The following is a 22,017-nucleotide window of genomic DNA, read 5'->3' as shown; positions in this document are numbered from 1 at the left end:
CTAGTCTCCTGTATATTCCATGTAGCTAAAGCTGTAAAGCCAACTCCTTGTTACAAATATGGTAGAACCATTACCTCTACCACAAAAGACTGCTTTATAAATAATCTTCCTGACTTATCTCAGTTCCTCAGCATGTCCAATTGCTCAGAACAACTTGATGATGTAACAGGAACTATGGACTCTCTCTTTTCTATCACTTTAGATACGGTTGCTCCTTTACACATAAGGAAGATTAAGGATAAGAGTCCAACACCGTGGTATAATGAGCACACTCGCGCCCTAAAGAGAGCAGCCCGGAAAATGGAGCGCAGCTGGAGGAAAACTAAATTAGAGGTATTTCGTTTAGCTTGGCGGGAAAGTACCCTATCCTACAGAAAAGCATTAAAAACTGCTAGATCTGATTACTTTTCGTCTCTTCTAGAAGAAAACAAACATAACCCTCGGTATTTATTCAATACAATGACTAAATTAACGAAACATAAAGCATCAACAGGTGTTGGCATTTCCCAAGAGCATAGCAGTAATGACTTTATGAACTACTTCACTTCCAAGATCGATACTATCAGAGATAAAATTGTATCCTTGCAGCCGTCAGCTACAGTATCGCATCAGATAGTGCACTATAGATCCCCTGAGGAACAATTCCATTCATTGTCTACTGTAGGAAAGTAAGAATTGTATAAACTTGTTAAATCATCTAAACCAACAACATGTATGTTAGACCCGATTCCATCTAAACTACTAAAAGAGCTGCTTCCAGAAGTCATAGATCCTCTTTTGGCTATTATTAATTCATCATTGTCATTAGGATATGTCCCCAAAACCTTCAAATTGGCTGTTATTAAGCCTCTCATTAAAAAACCACAACTTGACCCCAAAGATCTAGTTAATTACAGACCGATCTCAAATCTCCCTTTTCTGTCAAAGATACTAGAAAAGGTGGTATCCTCACAATTATATTCCTTCTTAGAGAAAAATGATATTTGTGAGGAATTCCAGTCAGGATTTAGATCGTATCATAGTACTGCGACTGCTCTCATTAGAGTTACAAATTACCTGCTTCTATCATCTGATCGTGGTTGTATCTCTTTATTAGTTCTACTGGATCTTAGCGCTGCGTTCGACACTATCGACCACAACATTCTTTTGAATAGACTACAAAACTTTGTTGCCGTTAGTGGAAGCGCCTTAGCATGGTTCAAATTGTACTTATCTGACCGCCATCAGTTCGTAGCAGTGAATGAAGAGGTATCATATCGATCACAAGTGCAGTATGGAGTACCTCAAGGCTCAGTACTAGGGCCGTTACTTTTCACGCTTTACATGTTACCCTTGGGAGATATTATCAGGAGACATGGTGTTAGCTTTCACTGTTATGCTGATGATACTCAGCTCTATATTTCTTCGCGGCCCAGTGAAACACACCAAATTGAGAAACTAACGGAATGCATAGTCGATATAAAAAACTGCTAAATTCTGAAAAAACAGAGGTGTTAAATATCGGACCTAAAAACCCCACATGTAATAACTTAGATTATCTAACACTTGATGGCTGCTCTGTCAATTCTTCTTCATCAGTCAGGAACCTAGGTGTGCTGTTCGATAGCAATCTTTCATTTGAAAGCCATGTTTCTAACATCTGTAAAACTGCGTTTTTTCATCTCAAAAGCATATCTAAATTGTGACCTATGCTCTCAACGTCAAATGCAGAAATGTTAATTCATGCGTTTATGACCTCAAGGTTAGATTATTGTAATGCTTTATTGGGTGGTTGTTCTGCACGCTTGATCAACAAACTACAGTTGGTCCAAAATGCAGCAGCTAGAGTCCTTACTAGAACCAGGAAATATGACCATATTAGCCCGGTTCTGTCAACACTGCACTGGCTCCCTATCAAACATCGGATAGATTTTAAAATCTTGTTAATTACTTATAAAGCCCTGAATGGTTTAGCTCCTCAGTACTTGAGCGAGCTCTTATCACATTATAGTCCTCCACGTCCACTGCGTTCTCAAAACTCTGGCCGTTTGATAATACCTAGAATATCAAAATCGACTGCGGGCGGCAGATCCTATTCCTATTTAGCACCCAAACTCTGGAACAATCTACCTAACACTGTTCGGGAGGCAGACACACTCTGTCAGTTTAAATCTAGATTAAAGACACATCTCTTTAGCCTGGCTCACACAACACACTAATATGCTTCTATTATTCAAATCCGTTAAAGGATTGTTAGGCTGCATTAATTAGATCAACCGGAACCGGGAACACTCCCCATAACACACGATGTACTCGTTACATCGTAAGTAGAATGGCATCTACGCTAATATTTGTCTGTTTCTTTCTTATTCTGTTTCTCAGTCCGTATCCGATCAGATGGTGGATCAGCACCAAGAGATGATGTCTACAGCCCTGATCGTCAGCGGAGACCAGGACACCCAGATGACCCCCAGAGAGATATCCCCAGTGAAAACCTCGATTAAAATACAATAAAACTAAAAATATAATAAAATACTACATAATACTACTATTGTTAGAAATTGCAACAAAATTAAAATAGAAATATAAATGTTTGAACTGCGGGTTTCGTCTGGTCAGAGGAGAACTGGCCCCCCGACTGAGCCTGGTTTCTCCCAAGGTTTTTTTCTCCATTCTGTCTCCGAGGGAGTTTTGGTTCCTTGCCGCTGTCGCCTCTGGCTTGCTCAGTTGGGGACACTTAATTTCTAGCGATTATCGCCGATTTGATTGCACAAATGCTATTTAAACTAAACTGAGCCAGACAATGACATCTCTGAATTCAATAATGAAATGCCTTTAACTGAAAATTGAGTGTTTAATCTTATCATTATACATTACTGACACTCTATCCTCCAATTTGATACTGTTAAGTGCTTTGACACAATCTGTATTGTTAAAAGCGCTATATAAATAAAGGTGACTTGACTTGACCTAACATCACTTTCCGATAACATTGCCAACTGGGCAGTGAGTTTTGGCATTTCCATCGTTGCCCTGACTGCACTGTTGGGTATACTCCATGTAACCCATCCAAATCTGCCAAAGGATGGTAGGACACTTCTCAAGACGAAAACGCATTATGCTATTCAGGAGAAGGCTGGGGGGAACTACCATCACTTTTTGGCATCCTTTCCTCCTTAAAGACCACTATAAGCAAATATGCCAAAACACTGGCAGAGGGCATGACATTGGGGCTGCAGATTAATATAGATGGTCTACCTTTATTTAAAAGTTCCACTGTACAGCTGTGGCCCGTCCTTGGCTTACTGGTTACCATCCCCATGAAGGAACCTGTGGTCATTGGGGCGTACTGTGGACCAAAAAAAACAGAAGTTCCTATCTGATTTTGTCAATGAACTACAGGAGCTAGAGGCTGGGTTTTGCTTTGGAGATAAGAACCTCAAAATTGAGTTTCACACGGTAGTCTGTGATGCCCCTTTTTTTGTGAAAAAAACAAAGGCCCATAATGCTTACCATGGGTGCGATAAGTGCCTACACCCAGGGCAAGTGCCTACACCCAGAGCGCTGGGTGAATGAGATGAACTGACATCTGACCATGCTGGTTCGATTCCCGTGCCTGCAGAAATTGAAGGTGGGGATTGTGAATGAACAGCACTCTCTCCACCTTCGATACCATGACTAAGGTGCCCTTGAGCAAGGCACCGAACCCCTAATTGCTGGAGTAAGGCTGCCCACTGCTCCGGGTGTGTGTTCACTGTGTGTGTGTGTGTGTGTGTGTTCACTACTCACTGCTGTGTGTGTGCACTTGGATGGGTTAAATGCAGAGCACCATTTTGAGTATGGGTCACCATACTTGACAATACGTCACGACTTAACTTAACTTAACTTGATGAACTACACCACCACGAGGGGCCACATCCATTTAAAAATGTCAAGGTTGGTATGGTATCGCAGTTTCCCTTGGATTATATGCATCTAGTGTGTTTGGAAACTGCTCCTGACCTGGCTTCGGGGTCCGTTAACAGTAAGACTGCCGGCATTAATAGTAGACAGGATGTCAGGCAAACTCCAGTCAATGAGGCCCTACGTGCCAATTGAGTTTGCCCGGAGACCACGGTCGCTTAGGGAGTTGGACTGTTGGAAGGTGATTGAATTCCGACAGTTCTTACTGTACACTGGCCCTGTGGTGCTGGCGGGATTCCTGGACCGGAACATGTACTACAATTTCATGCTCCTGTCAACTGCTATATCCATGTTGGTAAGTCCTGAACATCTCAATCTTGCTGACTATGCTGGACAAATGCTAAAATCCTTTGTAAACCATTTTGGTGAGCTGTATGGGACAGACCAGATTGTGTACAATGTCCACTGTCTGGTCCACCTGGCAGACGAGGTGAAGAGGCATGGCTGTCTGGACTCTTTTTCAGCGTTCCCATATGAGAACCACCTCGGGAAAATAAAAAAACTCATTAGAAAACCTGAGTTCCCTCTAGCTCAGCTCATTCTGCGCCTTTCGGAGGTTACAGCTACCAAATTGGTTGCTGATGCAGACATTACACTGAAAAGGGAGCATTTTGTGGGCCCAATTGTTGTTGGCATGGGAGTTAATGCGCAATATGGGGAAATGCGATGTGAAAGGTGGACCGTCAAATTAACAACAGGGGACAACATGTTTCTGGTGGGGGATAAAGTCTGCCTTATCAAAAACATTATCCAAAATGATAATGCTGTGTATGCTATTTACACTGAATTTTCCCGGCAGTCTCCATTCTATACCTACCCCTTCAACTCCGACAGACTGAACATATTTGTTGTAAATGATGCATCTGATGAGCTGAAGTCGGTTGAGGTGTCAGCGTTGCGACAGAAATGTGTAGCCTTGCCGTACAGGGATGGTTTCTTGGCCATACCCCTCCTCCACTAAATGAAGAGGAAAAAAAAAAATCAGTTCAATCAATCAATCAATTAATCAATCCGTTTAAACAATCAGTTCAAGTTAAAAACTCTAATAATATAGTTGATTACTGACTTCTGACTATGACTTCTACTACTCTGGATGAAAATTTGCTGTAAGTATTTCACAAAAGTTGGTATTTTTCCATACACTACACCCATAATTTCATGTTTTAAAAATATGAGATGACATATTATCCCTCAAAATGCCAGGGGAAATTATATTTTATGTTGAATTTAAAATGCACTGATACATGTCCTACCTTTCTCAATACCATGAACTGTACATAGTCCACTATATTATTAGCATTATGCAATGATTTTTGTGAGATTATGAAACAACACCCCAACACATTCTGCCAAAAAAAATTGCAATAGTACCCTACTTTACGGTTGAGCAAACTGTACACTTGTGCATGTTTTAGTCCATGTTATTCCTTTTTTGATGAGGAATAAATACCCTTTTCTTTCTTTCTACATTAAGGATGCCTTTTCATCTAATTGAATTTCAAGCAAGCGAGGACATTGCTGTTGTGCCAATTGACTGGTATGATGACGGGATGGTGTACTGGCTCAACTTTAAGAGCACTGAACGTGTGAAAAGGGCAGCTGCTAACGAGGAGAAGCATGAGCCAAACTGGCCAAGATATGACGTAAAGGTCATCAGAACTTACGGTATGCCAATTCATAAAATTCTTGTTTAAAAATAATTTCATGATTGCTTCTCTTTCTGCTTGGAATAACCTATTCATTCTATGTTCTGACAATGCACATGAAATTGAGCAATGAAACTCGTGTTAATTTTTTTAGACAACTACAAAGACGCCGTTAGGCTTATGAATCAATATCAGACCGGCTGCAACACTTCTGAGCTACAGTCTGATGCAGAGCAGGAGGGTGAGCTGCCAGAGAAAAGAGTCAGGAAGCCAGTGTAAGTGTTCTATCTTGTTTTTGTTATGTTTCTACAGTAATATGAAGGTTATTTCCCGTAGCATTGAAAAATAGACCAGAGATGCTTGCACTATATGTATATTTGGCAATTTTGCGATTGCAATAACCATAATGATTATGGTTACTTAACAGCCATCGTTTTGGGGACTCCGATGAGAGTGAAGAAGAGCCAGAAAATGGTGATTTTGCATCTCTGAGGTCGTCACGACCTTTCAATTTGCCTGGTGTATCAGCTGAAGCCTCAAGCTCAAGCCAATTGCACTGGCAGAGTAAGAAATAATCTCTTAACATCAAAATAACAAATCCTAATATTATTTTAGAGATATGGTTAACATTCTTAGTGCTAAAGATATTCCCCTCTCCTTGTATCCATTCCTCCAGCTCCACCATCTCGCCGAGTGCCAGGCAGCAGAGTAACTACTCCTCAACCTGGAGAAAACCGTCTAGGTAAAGACTGATCTCTGAAATAATATTGAATACAGTGGCCCCATCGATATTAACACAGCAAGGGTCACTGTTTCAAATCAATAGATTGCATCTGCATTACCATCTCAGATTTTTAATGTCAATCCATTCATGGGGTTCAAATAGGTAGTGTACCAAAATGTTGAAACATACAAATTAATGTTCATCATGACCAGAGATTTTTAGTTTGGCCCTGTAGCTCGCAGTCTACCATGGTAAACAGATCACAACCATTTAATACCAATTTCTCTCCCTTAGCACCTGACCATGGGGCAGGACAGCAACACCCTTCACCACCTCAACTCCCTGCACCCGCATTTAACATGTGCAGAGTTACTCAAGGTAGGGACTGATTTCTGAAATATTAGTGAATAGAAAGGCCCCATGTGTATTATCAGTCATGGTTAACAGATGACTACCATTTAATAAAATTTCACCCTCTCGCACACCGCCCACCTCACTATGGGCCAGGAACGGCAGGCCTTCCACAACTCCCTCCACCCCCCGCACCAGCCCTCAACATGCGGCGAACAGGGGAGCCCTGTTCAAGCCTGACCTACAGACCAACATGGCGAGAGAGAAGAATGACCGATACCATTCCCTGCTCTGGTGAGCAATAACTGCCTTGTATCATTCTGTGCCACAACAAAACTTTGTCAATAACTAACATCAGTATTATGAGTAATGAGGATAAACACTGTAACGTGATATATTTAATACACTACATTTTAGCTATATTTCATGTTTGTCAACAGCGGCTGAGGTCCACATCCTTAGCCTGCTGGAAACCATTAAACAGCAACAAGACCAGCTTGTGGCAAGGGTGAACTACCTCAGCAGCAGGCTGAACAGCACCCCGGGGCCAGATGTTGAGATGCCCGACAATATTCATTTTCCCCTGGAACAATTGGAGGCAGTGGAGGCATTTGAAATGTTTTTAAAGGAACCGTCAAATGGCCCAGCTCGACAGAGAGTGGTGAGTTTTCTTACTTAATATGAATGGTGCCATTAGGTTTATTGATTGTCCATGATTATTGCAAATATTCTATTGAAGCAGCCCTGAACAGGCCTGTCCTGAAATGCCTTTTCCCAGTGGTAAGATTCTGTCAGTGAGCAACAATCTCCCTGGTTTGACAGGTCCATGAGGGTGTGAGCCAAGTACATGTTTAGAAAAAAAAATAATCCAAGAGAAGAGGATTTTTTTTCTTTACAGAAAAAGAAGAAACATAGAAATTTCTGGACGCTTTCAACAGGAACAAAAACATTTTGAATGCACTTTTAAATGCAACTTAAGCTAAGAAATGTTTACCTTGCTGTTTATTTAAAAAAGATGTCTTTGTCTTTTAGATTTCTTCTTTAGCCACCACTGGAGGCCAGGATGTGAAGAGGGTGACCTGGAACATCCTGGGCAGGCTCTTCACAGATGAGGTGTCTCCTCAGATAAACTGGAAGGGTGTTAATAACAAAAAGCCCTTCAGTAGGATGGCAGCAAAGACCTTGCTTTTCAGTAAGTATATAATTCAAAGTAATATTAAATACGTTCAAAGTCAATAGTTTGTGGAGGGCATCAATGTTCGTCTTCTGGATCATTGCCAAGTCATCAGTCTTCTCCATTATTGTGGTTTCAAAGAACAAGAGATACCCGGAATTTATACTGTAGGGATGGTCACTTATTCAAACTCAAATGTAAATATTCTAATATTTTGAGATACTGATTTTTGACTTTCATTAGCTGTAAGCTCTAATCATCAAAATTAAAACAAAAAAACTTTTGAAATGTTTTACTTTACATGCAATGAATCTAAAATATATGAAAGTTTCACTTTTTGAAATAACAAAAATGAAATAAAAATGAACTTTTTCACGACATTCTAATTTATTGAGATGCACCTGTATTTAGTAGGGAAAATACACTCAAAAAAAATTGTAATTCAATTGCATAACAATTTTCCATCCATTTATGTTACATAGTTTTAACATAAACAAATCAATAAACTTAATGTGATTCATATGCATCAGTCATACGTGAATGAAATGGGTAAGATTTATGTAATAATTCACAGCAAAGTCCCCACACTGCTCAGTGCTCATGTGTTTCCACACTACAGAGTGTTCAAATAGCATTGAAGCAGTGCTGGAGTTAAGAAGATAATTATGTGATGATTGACTATTAATGATGAACAGCTGCTGTTATCAAGCTGAATCACCGAAGAAAAGAGAAACACAAGAACTACAACTGATTTCAGCCACAGCCGAAGATGAAATCAACTGAAATAAAAGAAGACATTAAATCCTTTAAAATCTGATTAAACAGCTCCACAAACAGCATCAGATTGACCAGATTGACTTTATTTCTGTCAGACTTCTAGAGACGCTCTTATTGAGAATTTACAGAGGTTTAGATGCTTTATTGTTTTGTTTGAAATCACCATCAAAAAGACCAGTGTTTCCTTTTGCTGGGCTCTTGACCCTTGACATTTTGGTGTTAATATTACACTGGTTGCTTTAACTGTGTGTTCATGTAAAACACACTTAGCTTAGCCAGCAAAGCTAAGAAAAAAAAAAAAGAGTTGTGGGCAGATGATCCACCGACCTCATTTCAAGACAAATATCTGATTATATAGATGTTGTATCGCTTCAGATCTAGCAGTATTATAAATACCAGATCATTTAAATAATTTACAAGTCACTGTGTTGCTAGAGATGAAAACTTTTTTGTGCACAAAAAGACCACAGACATCAAGAATCAGTGTATGCGTCTCAACAATTGTGACAGTCAACAAAATATTCAGATAGAACTCTGAACATCACAAAACAAGCTACTAAAAAAAAAAACACACAACTAAAACAGCAAACGTAGAATAAAATAGTAAGAGTAAAAGAAAATAATCAGACAATTCAGCTCAGCTGCATTGTTTATTCATGCTGCAATGCATGCTGGGATGCATGGGAGAGACTTGTACTATGCTGGTACCCAGCATACATTGCAATATGAAGCATTTTGTTGACTATCACCATTGTTGAGATTCATATGCTGATTCTTGATGTCTGTGGTCTTTATAATGCTGCAGGTGAAAACTTTCTGTGTACAAAGTGACTTATAAATTATTTAAATTATCTGATTTTTTTTCAATACTACTACATCTGAAGCTGGATGTTACATTACAGCAATGCAACATCCATATAATCAGATATTGGTCTTGAAATGAAGTCAGTCATAACTTTTTTTTTTTTTTCATTTGGTTTTGCTGGCTAAGCAAAGTGCGTTTAATATGAACAGACAGTTAAAGCAACCAGTGTAATATTAACACCAAAATGTCAAGGGTCAATAGCCCAGCAAAAGGAAACACTGGTCTCTTTGATGGTGATTTCAAACAAAACAATAAAGCATCTAAACCTCTGTAAATTCTCAATAAGAGCTTCTCTAGAAGTCTGACAGAAATAAATTCAATCTGGTCAATCTGATGCTGTTTGTGGAGCTGTTTAATCAGATTTTAAAGGATTTAATGTCTTCTTTTATTTCAGTTGATTTCATCTTTGGCTGTGGCTGAAGTCAGTTGTAGTTCTTGTGTTTCTCTTTTCTTCGGTGATTCTTCTTGATAACAGCAGCTGTTCATCATTAATAGTCAATCATCACATAATTATCTTCTTAACTCCAGCACTGCTTCAATGCTATTTGAACACTCTGTAGTGTGGAAACACATGAGCACTGAGCAGTGTGGGGACTTTGCTGTGAATTATTACATAAATCTTACCCATTTCATTCACGTATGACTGATGCATATGAATCACATTATGTTTATTGATTTGTTTGTTAAAACTATGTAATCTAAATGGATGGAAAATTGTTATGCAATTGAATTACATAATGTAAATTTAGACCGAATCATTTTTTTGAGTGTAGGCTACTAAAAATATTCCTGTTCAATATCAGTCAGTGCAATAATGATAATAATAAAAAGCCTACCTTTCTGACATGCAGTAAATCTTCGAAATTGCTGTGGGATCCCCTCTGCTGTGAGACTCCCGCCTTTTGATTCCTTCAGTTTGTTGCTGGCACTGTAAACGGCGTTGACCATGGGTGCGTTTCTAGAAAGTGGAGATGCCAACTTCCGGCACAATCTTAGGTGAAACAGTGGCGTACCTGCACTTGTGCGTAAGAGCGCAACTATGGTCGAAGTTGGGGATTGGAATCACAGTGGATTGTCATGTCAAGAGAAACGCACCCCAGGTGTGGGTAACAGGCCCATCATGTTATCAAAGTAAACGCACAAAAACGTATTGGCTGCCTGGTGGTTGCGATAGCTTCGCTCGTGTACATTTGTCCTAATAAATAAATAAATAAATAAAAAATAATAATAATAATACACACTGATGGAATGCAGTTTTGTGTGGGTTGTAAATTACCATGTGAGTTGTATTTTAATTTAGTGTTGGTTTTGGAATGTTTAACCTAACACTAAGGTCTCTGCTGCAACATGTAGCTTGAGAATGTTAAGTCGCTTTGGATAAAAGCATCTGCTAAATGACTTAATGTAATGTTAACCAGGGCTGTAGTGGAGACTAAAGGCAAGTAAATGGAGTTTACCCACCGCTCAATGTCAGAAATAGAGTTTATCCACCTGTTAAGAGTTTATGTAATGTTAAGAGTTTACCTCCAAATAGAATGTATGTAGGACCTAACAAAACTTAAAACATTACAAAACCACACTGATTTATCCACATACAATATGTGCTCTGATCAAGGAACCATTTAATACCACTGATATTGTTTGAACATTTTGGATGTCTTTTTTAAACAGCCGATAGCAAAAGGCGCAGCACACCTTACCCTGATCACAAATTCATAGTTTACCCACCTCTTATATTAACTACCGCAACCCTGTTTATAACTTTGTAAGTCATGTTTCTTTTTTAATTTAATCTCCTTAATGCCTATCTCATATATTGTATTGTGTAAGCATACTTGGCTTTGGATGCTGCATACCATAAACATAAACATATCTGTCTGTTTGATTACAGGTGCTGTGAGGAAAAACACTATGACACAGTCAGCCACGGACGCGGAGGTCACCAAGCACGCAATCAGGTGATTCAACCTGGCGGGGGATCGGGCAACGAGGAGACGTGTCCCACCTCCATCCACACAAACAGAGTAATAGGAGAAATGAGCAATAAACAACCTTTTTATTGAACTTCTTGTCGTTCACCAGTTATTCATTTTCTGATATTTTAGCTGTGCATAGCGCAGCATTTCATTGAAGTTGTAGCCTAATAGATAAAATATTTTATGTTTGCACCGACCTAGGCCTATAAACACTAAATTAGGTTTTGATCACAAAATGAATGTAGAGTAGCCTCACCAACGTAGGCTACTTAAAAACAGAATAGGCTATAACCTATAACTTTCCATAAATTTAAATATCAATTTTATATTTCTATTGAGTAGTGATTACTTTTGTACAGTAAATTGATGTCTTGACTTGAACCTTTTCTGTTAGGCCTATTTACAATATTGTTAGGTTAAAAATACAAGGCAATGCAGATTTAAGCTTAGGCCTATATTGCTGTAGTAGCCTAGGCCTAGTGATGGTTTTAGTTTTATCCTATTTTATTCTATAGCGAGAACAAAAGGGATTTTGAAAATGAGAGAAACTGGTCCAAAACGGATCCGGGCCAGATGAGCCAGGAATTTTTTTATGAATCCGTTGCGGGTCCGCGGCGGATGTATGTATTAATTTCGACCCGCCGCGGAGGTAAGGTTTTAATCGCGGATGCAGCGCGGAGCCACGGCGGATCCGCGATTCGCCTTCGTTGTGGATCCGTCACTGCGCACAAGTGGACGCCGATCCGGGTCCGTTTCGCGGGTACGTTCCGGAAGCCGCGATACCTCCGCGGCGGATCCACCGCGGATTCCTTTTGCTGTGTGGGTACCATTTGTCAATAAAACATAATATATAACAGGCAGATACAACTACCGTCGTAATTTATTTAAAAAATATGAATGTTCCAAGTCTTCCGAGGCAAAATGATTGATTTGTGAGAGGAACAGACGCGATCGCCGTCTCCGTCCGCCGTTAAGCTCATCCTGTATGCTGTAGTGATGGGTCGTTCTTGAACGATTCGTTCTTTTTGAACGAATCTTTAATGTGACTCGGGAAGAACGAGTCGTCTCCGAGAGTGACTCGTTTAGTCGCGCATGCGCGACATCCTATAGGTTCTGCACTGAATTAGTTCACCAAAATGATCCGGCCCGATAACGGCCCAAATCCGGCAAACCGGAAAAAATAACTCGGCCCGGATGCGGTTGCCGGACTCTTGTAAATTGCGGGAGTGAATGACGCGCCAGAATCGGCCCGAGTACGCTGGCCCGAGTCCGGTTGCCGAAACTGAGCAGACACTGCCAGGCCCGGAGTGGCCATCGGGAGAATCGGGAGAATTCCCGGTGGGCCGCTCTGCCCCGCTCATAAATTGGGCCAGCAGACTCGCCTCCCAGCCAACACATCCAAGTGGGGCCCATAGGGGTTGCAACTGGGCCGATATCTGGGGCCCATCTGGGACCCAGCTAATTTTGTCCTCAGTTTCCATGGTGGCCCAACATGGGTTAGCCCAGATGGGCTGATGATGGGCCCTTGATGGGCTCCACATGGGGCCCACACGGGTTAACCAGGTAGCTCCCATTTGGTGCCTATATGAGTCTGCCTACATGGGTTAGTGATGGGACCCAGCTAGGTCTTATGTAGGTCTCTTATGGGCCACCTTATTTTACAGTACACCCCTAAATACAAACATTACATTAAATCCACTAAAATGCTAAAGGTATTCAATAAACAGAAACCAGTAGTTCATGCTTTTAAGCAAAGTTTATTTGGAATAATTTAAACATTACCATTATAACTTGTACATTCACAACTTTATAAAACAAGTATAAAAAAAAAAAAAAAAAAGTGTTAATTTTAAGCTCCTGAAAAACTTTATTTCTTGTAAAAATAAAAATCTTCATAACTTGTATTCTGCATGCTTTACACAAGGTTTCGTTGGAATAATTTGAACATGACCATTATAACTTGTGTAATTACAACTTTATAAAACATAAGCATCTTAAAAAAAGTTAAAGTGAAGCTCCTGCCAAACATTATTTGGAATAACTTGTATCGTTTGTATACACATATCTGAAAACTCTAAAATACATTATTTCACAAACAAACAATCCAATCGTGCAGCTCCTCACACCTCTGTCCTCGCTCTCCCAACGGCCCTTTGAAAAGACAACAATTAATGAACTACTGTGCCACTTTTTCAGTTAAAACTGACGATTCTTGTCTTTTTAAAGATTGTATTTCCATTTAATAAATCACAAATATCTTAAGACTTACCTATCTTAGTCTCTACTACGTGACTTTGCAGAACGGTTTCCTCCCATCACCGATTAGCCACTTTGACGCTGACTTTTCTGGTAATTTGGTTAAGAGAATTTTTTTCAAGCTTCCTGTAAAGCACATCAAAAGCATCAAAGATAGATTAAATTCCATATTTAAGCCCTTGCAATAAATAAGCAGTCATCTCCATTTTTACATTTTTTCAGGATGTACAATAATGGTATCGGATATAATATTCTATCATAAATGGATTTGTGTAAACAAGGGCACAGGGCAACACTTAAAAGCATAGTTCACACAAAAAAATGTTTTTGTCTCATTTAATCACAAATGTCAAAATCTGAAATTTTCTTTAAAAAATAATTTTTAGCAGGCAAATATAGGTCATCATTCAATTCATTGCCATTACAGTGAAGTAACTGAACATAAACATAAGAGCCTGAAAATTTCAGACGGTTTTTGCATCTGATGTCTTCGTTTGTTCTTATTTTATTACCACTTCACTTGTATTAGTGTACTTGTCTTTAATAAAGTTTGAATGTTATTTATTATAAACTCTTTTTGTGATCGCTTCACCACAAATGAACAGTTACTTATCACTAAAATAAGCAGTACACCTGGTTCATATTCTCATACTTTTGGGGTATTGCTTGTCCAAATATGAACAATTATTTGCATTCAATCAATCTGATTTGATTCCACTGATTTATGAAGAACAAACTCAACTCTACCAAATAACCTCTGTTTGCACATGAAAGTTAATAATCCAACAGCAAGTAAACATACCTTATACAACCTCAAGCAGTCTGAGCCCCTGAAACTCTCACTTTCCATGCCGGCCAACAAAATTGAACTCTCTTGATGCGGGTGGTCCAAAGGAAGGCCCTCATTCTTCTCCTGGCTTCATCCACAGTACTGCCACCACAGCAACCTAATGGAAAACAAGATTATTATTATTGGGGAGACAATACAAAAAATTAACCCTGAATAATTGCAATTACATTTCCCCCCAGATCTACTGTGTGTATCAAGTCCATACAAGTCTATTACTCACAATTCCTATGGAACACTTCCATAATTCCTATGCAGTTACCTCTGTAACAGACGTTTTATACTTGTACTACAATTGTGTTGCCTGTGCTACAAAAACATTCTCTATAGCAAAACAGCTACAGTACTGTGAAAATGTGTTAGGCCACCATTGCATTTGTTGTTTTGGAAATGGTATAATGATTATCTCAGAGTTTTTTTATTAGAATACAACAAGAAAATACAGCTAATTTATAGGCAGTATTAAAAAAAATTAAAGAAACAAAATGGTGGCCTAAGACTTCTGCACAGTACTGTAACTTAGGTGCAAAAACGTTAACGTTCAGCCCTGTGAAGCTGCTAAATGGTTATGTTAGTGTTAGAACATACCAATTGTTTCTGGAAGGTGGGGTCTGCCAATTTCTGCTCCACTGCATCAACATCCAAGACCGTCCGATTACTTTCTGTAAGAAAAATGCTTATTACTTTAAAAAAATTAAAATTCTAATTTAGGCAAAAACATTTGTATAGTCATAACAATTTGTATGATTTGTAATAACACCCGAATGCAAACTGTTGCAGATTTATATAAGGCAGAAACTCCTGTTTGCATGATAAATATTAAATATTGTTGTACTATTATTGTATTTTATGTATTGTTAAAAGTACAACAGCCTTGTTTACGGTTCAAATGGAGATCTGTCCCAGGCTAACGTACCTTATTTACACTAACGTTAGCTTCTCTGCTATAAGCCATTTCACATCGTCCTCGTAATCTTCCTGTATCGTGAGCACACAGCCCGCTGCCAAACTCTGCAGTTTGAGTTTTTTTGTTTTGTTTGTTTGTTTGTTTTAGAGGGCGTAGGGAACATCAATACAGCATTATCGTTTAACGTTAGACATTGGCGCCAGAAATAAGAGGAAAAATATGGCGCGATCTGAGTATGAAGTCTAAATTGTAACGTGACAAAAACCAAACTATGTTTCGGTTAACATCATGGTTTGAAAACAATGTAATTACATGCTCTACATTTTCAGTTTTAAAATTGTAATTCTTACCTTGGTTACACTGACGGCAAACGTCTTCTCTCGAAAATTACAGCAAAGCAGTCAGAGAGTAGTAATGGCGTCGGCGCGATGCAGCGCGTGCTGCGTGGGGGATGGGAATTGCTGAATGAAATCTCGCGGGATCCACACTGCATGCAGATCGAGGCAGGGCTGCATCTCGCGGTAGATTGATGTCGTGGGGAATGGGATCTCGATGGAACTCGGGAGATCTCGAGTTGTCAGCACAATTAAAGTGGCAGCATTTTTTTTTTTTTTTGGCTAAATGTCAGTGGAAAATTGGGTAGAATGAGTATTGGAATCATAGACTGTAATAAAAAATTTTTTTTTTTTTTTGATTAAAGTAATCCAAGTGTCAAAACAACAACAAAAATAATTTTAAAGACACATATGTGCATATATATACATGTAATCACCCCATGGGATTAATTATTTTTGCACTTGTATATTTGATAAAACAAATAGGGTCCCATGTGCAGCCCATTTTGAGCCCATGCACACATTTCCCATTAATTACCCAACTGGGAACCACATGGGGAGTCCACCTGGGTTCACCCAAGTGGGCCCCAGATAAGATGCCCACCTGTTCACCCATCTGGGTCCTAGCTGGGTCACCCAAGTGGGCCCCAGATAAGATGCCCACCTGGGTTCAAGTGGGCCCCAGATAAGATGCCCACCTGGGTTCACCCATGTGGGTCCTAGATGGGCCACCCAAGTGGGCCCCAGATAAGATGCCCACCTGGGTTCACCCATGTTGGTCCTAGATGGGCCACCCAAGTGGGCCCCAGATAAGATGCCCACCTGGGTTCACCCAAGTGGGCCCCAGATAAGATGCCCACCTGGGTTCACCCAAGTGGGCCCCAGATAAGATGCCCACCTGGGTTCACCCATGTGGGTCCTAGCTGGGCCACCCAAGTGGGCCCCAGATAAGATGCCCATTTTGAGCCCATGCCCACTCTGTACCCCTGTAGCCCATGTGAAACCCATGTGGGCCCCACATTGTTTGCTGGGCTGCTTTTTAAAAAAAATAATAATATTTTTTTTTACATACACAGAATAACGTCTATGTGTTTAAGTTACTGTGTGGCTGATAACTAAGCTAATATCACTAGATTTGAATTTAACATTAAAATGTGACGTTTTCTGTTGTCAGAGCGCGTGCTCTCTCTCTCTCTCTCTCTCTCTCTCTTTCTTCCTCTACACAAGCGAGTGTCCCAGGTCGTTGCCATGGAGACAAACCGAAACCATTAATGCTGTGGCGTGAGTTAGCGAGAGTGCGCTAATCGCGGGAAGAATACAATTAATAGTAAAAAAAAAAAAAAGAAAAGAAAAGAAAGGCATTGGAGGATGACGCAGCCAAATTTGCCAAACTCACAAATCTTTTTTCACGAAGACAAACGAGCACAGGTGAACTGGCGACTCCAGATACAGTGTTACACCGTGTCCTAACTACACGCGACGCGACAGGATTCCAGCGAAATGCAGTTTGGCTGTCCACACTACACGCGACGCGACAGCGCGATGCGACAGAATCAATCAAATATCACAGCCAATCAGAAGAGCGGGTGGGCGGGCTCTCTTTGGAAGCGCACTGCAGTACCGCACTCGCATTGAAAATGGGTGAGTAAATAATCAAATAAATAAATAATTCCCATTATTAAGAAATACATACTCGGTGACTGTTAGAGAAACTTTGTTATGAAATACAGTTGTTGTTTATTTGCACAGAATTCACAGTTTTAACTATAAATAATTTGTTTTCAAAATCTGAGGTAAATTATCCATTCTCGCATTCATTGTGGCTATTGAAGTAACGCACAATGATAGTTTAACTAAAAATAAATAATTTGTACACAATCAGTGCCAATTTTTCTCATATGACAACCAGTTTATTTGTTGTTGTTCATAGGGAAATTCAAACACAACTCATCACTTTTATTATGGAAAGAAAATTATCAAACTCAAACTGTTTTAATACAGAAGAAAAAAAAACTACTTAGCATCTGAGATTTTTAATGACCAAAATAATACTACTTATATTACATGTAGATATGAAATATTGCATTTATTTTCTCATTAAGGTCCGAGAGTCAGACAGGAGCTCTGGAGGAGGAAGAAAGTAGCGGCCTTTCTTTTATTACAGGGGAGAAAAACAAGGATGTGGGTGCATCCAATAAATAAAAGAAGAGCAGAGCAAGGGGCCTTCCACAACCTAGTGCAGGAACTTTACCTGGACAACGCACGTTTTTTAAATTATTTCCGTATGTCGTCCACTGATATGGAGAATGTGCTGTCTTATATTGGTGAAGACCTGAGGAAGCAGACCATATCATTCCGTGTTCCAGTTGAGCCCCAACAACGTCTTGCTGTAACACTAAGGTAAGTAAATGCACTGTAAAAAAAAAATATTTTACAAAATTGTCAAAGATGATGTGTCTTAAGTGGTATAAATACCAAGCAATCGTGAATTCACATTTTTTATTCTTCTTCAGTTAAATCATTAAATGTTTTATTATTTTTAAAGTTATTAGATTAATGCCTCAAACACAATTATAAATATATGAAATTGACATTACTGATGTAATTATTTTGTAATTCCATTTGGGGGTGCAATTTATGACATTATACAAGACAAGTCAATAGATGACTGTGCATAGAAGAAACAACTATACAGAAAAAAAATAATCTGCAAAGTAGTTTATTTCACAGTAACGAGTTTAAAATTGCTCAACACAACATTTGTACATCAACCTCATAAAAGATCACACAAATATTCTGCAAAAGTCTTTACACTAAAAAAAACAAAAAACAAATCCAAACAACAGTAGTAGAAAATAATTAATGGTTTGTGGCAAAACTTGGAAAACTATATGAAACAGTTTTCTGAAAAATTTGTTTTGTTTAAATATGACTCTCTAAACAGTATATGTTAGTGGATACAAGAGAAACTGGGTGTAAACCCTCAACACATTTTGAACATCAATGAAATACTGAAATAAGATAGGACCATACTTGCAGAAGATGTGTGTGTGTGTGTGTGTGTGTGTGTGCACATCAAGACTTGGAATTGTGTGAATTACCCCAGCTACACTGTGAAGGAGATGGTGCAGGTGAAAAATTAGGATGATTTGGCAGGCTGTGTGTAAGATTAGGCATGTAGTTGTGAGGTTCCACATGAGGGAGGTATTGAGATGGATATTGATAATTAGACATTTGCCTGGACATCTGATGCTGCTCCTCATCCCAGTTGACAATGAGTGACATCAATTTGATTTTTAATTGCCCTTTATTTACTGTTACTCTCCTCAGCTCAGGTGCCAAACTCAATAAAAAAAGTTCATCAGGATCTTCATGCGGCATGGGCTGCTGAAGAAATTTTAAGAGCTCTGAGGTTTCCATTTGGGCAGAGGACCTCTTCTTTCTAGGTCTTGATGTTGCATTTCCTTGCTGTTCTCTTCTTACTGTGTATTCTCTCTCACTTCCTCTTTCTCCCTCATCTGCTGACTGTTCTCTCTCTTCTTTATTTTCTCCATCTTCATCTTGTTCTTCACATGAAAATTCATTGGTGTGTTTGTAGTCATCCAAGTTGCTCCTTGACCTAAGGAAAGCAAATAGAAAAATAACCTAAATTATACAAGCAATATTTGCACCAACATATAACAGAACACTGTAGTTTAAGAACAAAGAAACTTACATTCTTGGTTGAATATATGGCAAAAGGAATGTCATATATGGATAGAATTTCCATTCCTTTTGTACAGTTGCTCCTGAACCACTGGGTAGACGTGGTCTGCTTGAGATTCTCACAAAAGTGTCTCGCAGATTTTTCCATTTTGACTTTAGGTTTTCATAATCTGTGAAACAAACAGAAATGCATTATTCATCAACTTTAACAATGTGTTTTTTTATTTACAGGTATTTGGCAACAGGAGACTCGATGCACAGTCTGGCGTACTGCTACCGTCTTGGAGTCCAGACAGTGTCCGACTGTATCAAAGAGACATGTAGGGCCATTGAAAAGCGAATGTTGCCAGTATATCTCCCAAAGCCCACAGAGGGAATGTGGAAGGACATAGCACTGTCCTTTGAAAATCGGTGGCAGTTTCCCAACTGCATCGGGGCACTAGATGGTAAACACATCTGCATCACTGCTCCACCAAAATCTGGAAGCCTTTTTTATAATTACAAAGGCTCCTTCTCCATCAATTTGCTTGCCCTTGTTGATGCAAACTACAAATTCACTGCAATCCAAGTAGGTGATTTTGGAAAAAACAGTGATGGAGGTGTCTACAGCAACTCCACACTAGGCAGAGGAATGAGGGAGAAGACACTGAATGTTCCAGAGGATCAGTGTTTGCCTGGTGCTGAGGACCTGGGAAGACTTCCCTTTGTAATGGTTGGGGATGCTGCATTCCCTCTCAAGCCCAACTTAATGAGACCCTACCCAGGGAGGAATCTAGAGAGACGGAAGGCAAACTTCAATTACCGCCTCAGCAGAGCCCGAATGACAGTGGAAAAAGCATTCGGCATACTATCCTCCCGCTGGCGAATTTTCCAAAGGGACATTAACTTGATGCCAGACACCACAGACACCTTGATTGTGGTAACATGCATTCTGCACAACATGCTGACACGCCCAGGTGAAGCAGAACACTGGCTAAGAGAGGCATCTGAAGATGTGCCCTTGAGGGGGCTGACTGAACGGCCCAACAGAGCAAGCCTGGAAGCGACAAGTGTGCGAGAGAAATTTGCTGATTACTTCAACTCTCAGGCAGGAATGCTTGTTCCTGACCAATAAACTTCAAAACATCAAAATGTTATCAGAATCACTCAAACATACATAGTTTTATCAAACACATTAAATAAATTGACACAATTTGATTGATGCAAACAATAATTAATAATTTACTTGTGGTATTTTTTCAATAAAAATGATTAATTTCTCTTCAACTGTTTTGTACTGTCTTATATAAAATATACACAATCTTAAATCTACAACCAGAGTCATCCTTGTGTCTTCCTCTGTACTTGAAAATGTAGTTGATCTAGAGACTGAAAAGACTATACCATGATTCCTTGTTTATTTTACTTGAGTTATTATATTATGCTACTTAGACCCAATAATTACTCAACATTCCTAGAAACCAGGTTTAATTGCAATAAAAGTATTATTTGGGTGTAATAAAACATTTAAAAAACTCTAAAATTCTAATGTAGTTAAAACTGGGTGGAAATACTGCCTTAGTGGCACTTTTTTCAGTCCTCCAAAACTAGGGTCCTGGGACTGCGGTTCTCCGGCTCCGTAGGTGGCGCTGTCACAAAAAACTAGGGTCCTACAACTGCGGTCCTGAAAGTGCGGCCTCCGGTATTGCAGACAGATAATATTGGGGGACACAGGGACACACCGCTTCAAATCAGCATGTCTGGTCACTCTACTTACTATTACTTAACATTAAACATACAAGCGGATTTCCCTCCATTATATTTTACACAGATTGATGCTTCACAGTAAGGTAAGAACATTAGCACAACATAACTGAAAAAGTCTAAACTTATAACTTACCATGAGTATTCAGTGCTTCAGCGATGCTTCTCCAAGTGGAATCCTTTTTTCTTATATCTTTGTGGAATTTGTGGGATTTGTCGTAGAGAATTAAATACTTTTGAACTTCCACAATCAGTTTCTCCTCGTCCATGTTTGATGATTAATGATAATGACTCACAGAACTTCCATCCAATGAGATCGCTGTGTGGGCGGGTCTTTCAGCCGCGACGTCGCGGAAATAGAACCCGTTTCTAAATTAGAAATTTCGCGTGTCGCCGTCGCGGCTAGTTAGGACAAAAACTCTGATTAACATGGAAAAGATACCTTTTATCGCGTGTCGCGGCGTCGCGTCGCGTGTAGTTAGGACACGGTGTTAGCAACATTTACAGTTATGCATTTGGCAAACGCTTTTATCCAAACTGACTTACACTGAAGGAATTTCCTTATTCAGTTTAGGTTTTTTTCTATTGATTGTCTGTTTCAATTAAATGCAAGTGATTTTAGCCTGTTATTTATCTTTCTTTCTTTCGAGATGCTGTTACTGATTTTCCATTTAGTTATTGATGACTGCTTGGCAGCTTTCAATTTTGAATTGAACTTTTTTTTATATATATAATGTTACAGTTGTATGTTTTGTAGCAGAAATGTTTC

The 22,017-nt window shown here is 39.4% G+C and overlaps 2 protein-coding genes and 1 long non-coding RNA gene across 4 annotated transcripts; 2 read left to right on the top strand and 1 right to left on the bottom strand.

The window, feature by feature from the left end:
- Positions 1-4,944: 4,944 nt before the first annotated feature.
- Positions 4,945-11,505, top strand: LOC131522494 (uncharacterized). Its single transcript, XM_058748005.1, has 10 exons — positions 4,945-5,048; positions 5,417-5,607; positions 5,743-5,863; positions 6,016-6,152; positions 6,265-6,330; positions 6,607-6,690; positions 6,820-6,957; positions 7,104-7,324; positions 7,696-7,855; positions 11,371-11,505. The coding sequence occupies exons 1-10, from the start codon at positions 5,017-5,019 to the stop codon at positions 11,439-11,441; spliced, it is 1,221 nt and encodes a 406-aa protein (XP_058603988.1). The 5' UTR covers positions 4,945-5,016; the 3' UTR covers positions 11,442-11,505.
- LOC131522495 (uncharacterized) lies at positions 7,941-20,771 on the top strand. 2 transcript variants are annotated; one of them, XM_058748007.1, is made up of 4 exons: positions 7,941-8,004; positions 17,289-17,441; positions 17,903-18,200; positions 19,737-20,771. In XM_058748007.1, the coding sequence occupies exons 2-4, from the start codon at positions 17,438-17,440 to the stop codon at positions 20,617-20,619; spliced, it is 1,185 nt and encodes a 394-aa protein (XP_058603990.1). In that variant the 5' UTR covers positions 7,941-8,004; positions 17,289-17,437; the 3' UTR covers positions 20,620-20,771. The 2 variants fall into 2 exon arrangements, with proteins under 2 accessions (XP_058603990.1, XP_058603989.1); XM_058748006.1 differs by lacking the exon at positions 7,941-8,004 and having other exon boundaries at positions 17,263-17,441.
- Positions 13,278-16,051, bottom strand: LOC131522497 (uncharacterized). The gene is made up of 5 exons (XR_009266542.1): positions 15,816-16,051; positions 15,147-15,220; positions 14,514-14,658; positions 13,725-13,837; positions 13,278-13,606 (listed from the first exon to the last, which is right to left on the bottom strand). It is a non-coding gene; the product is annotated as an uncharacterized LOC131522497 (long non-coding RNA).
- Positions 20,772-22,017: the final 1,246 nt, after the last annotated feature.

The sequence above is a fragment of the Onychostoma macrolepis genome, chromosome 16 (genome assembly GCF_012432095.1).
Source record: "Onychostoma macrolepis isolate SWU-2019 chromosome 16, ASM1243209v1, whole genome shotgun sequence".
Taxonomy (NCBI): Eukaryota; Metazoa; Chordata; class Actinopteri; order Cypriniformes; family Cyprinidae; genus Onychostoma; species Onychostoma macrolepis.
This window is presented reverse-complemented; position numbering and strand designations above follow the sequence as displayed.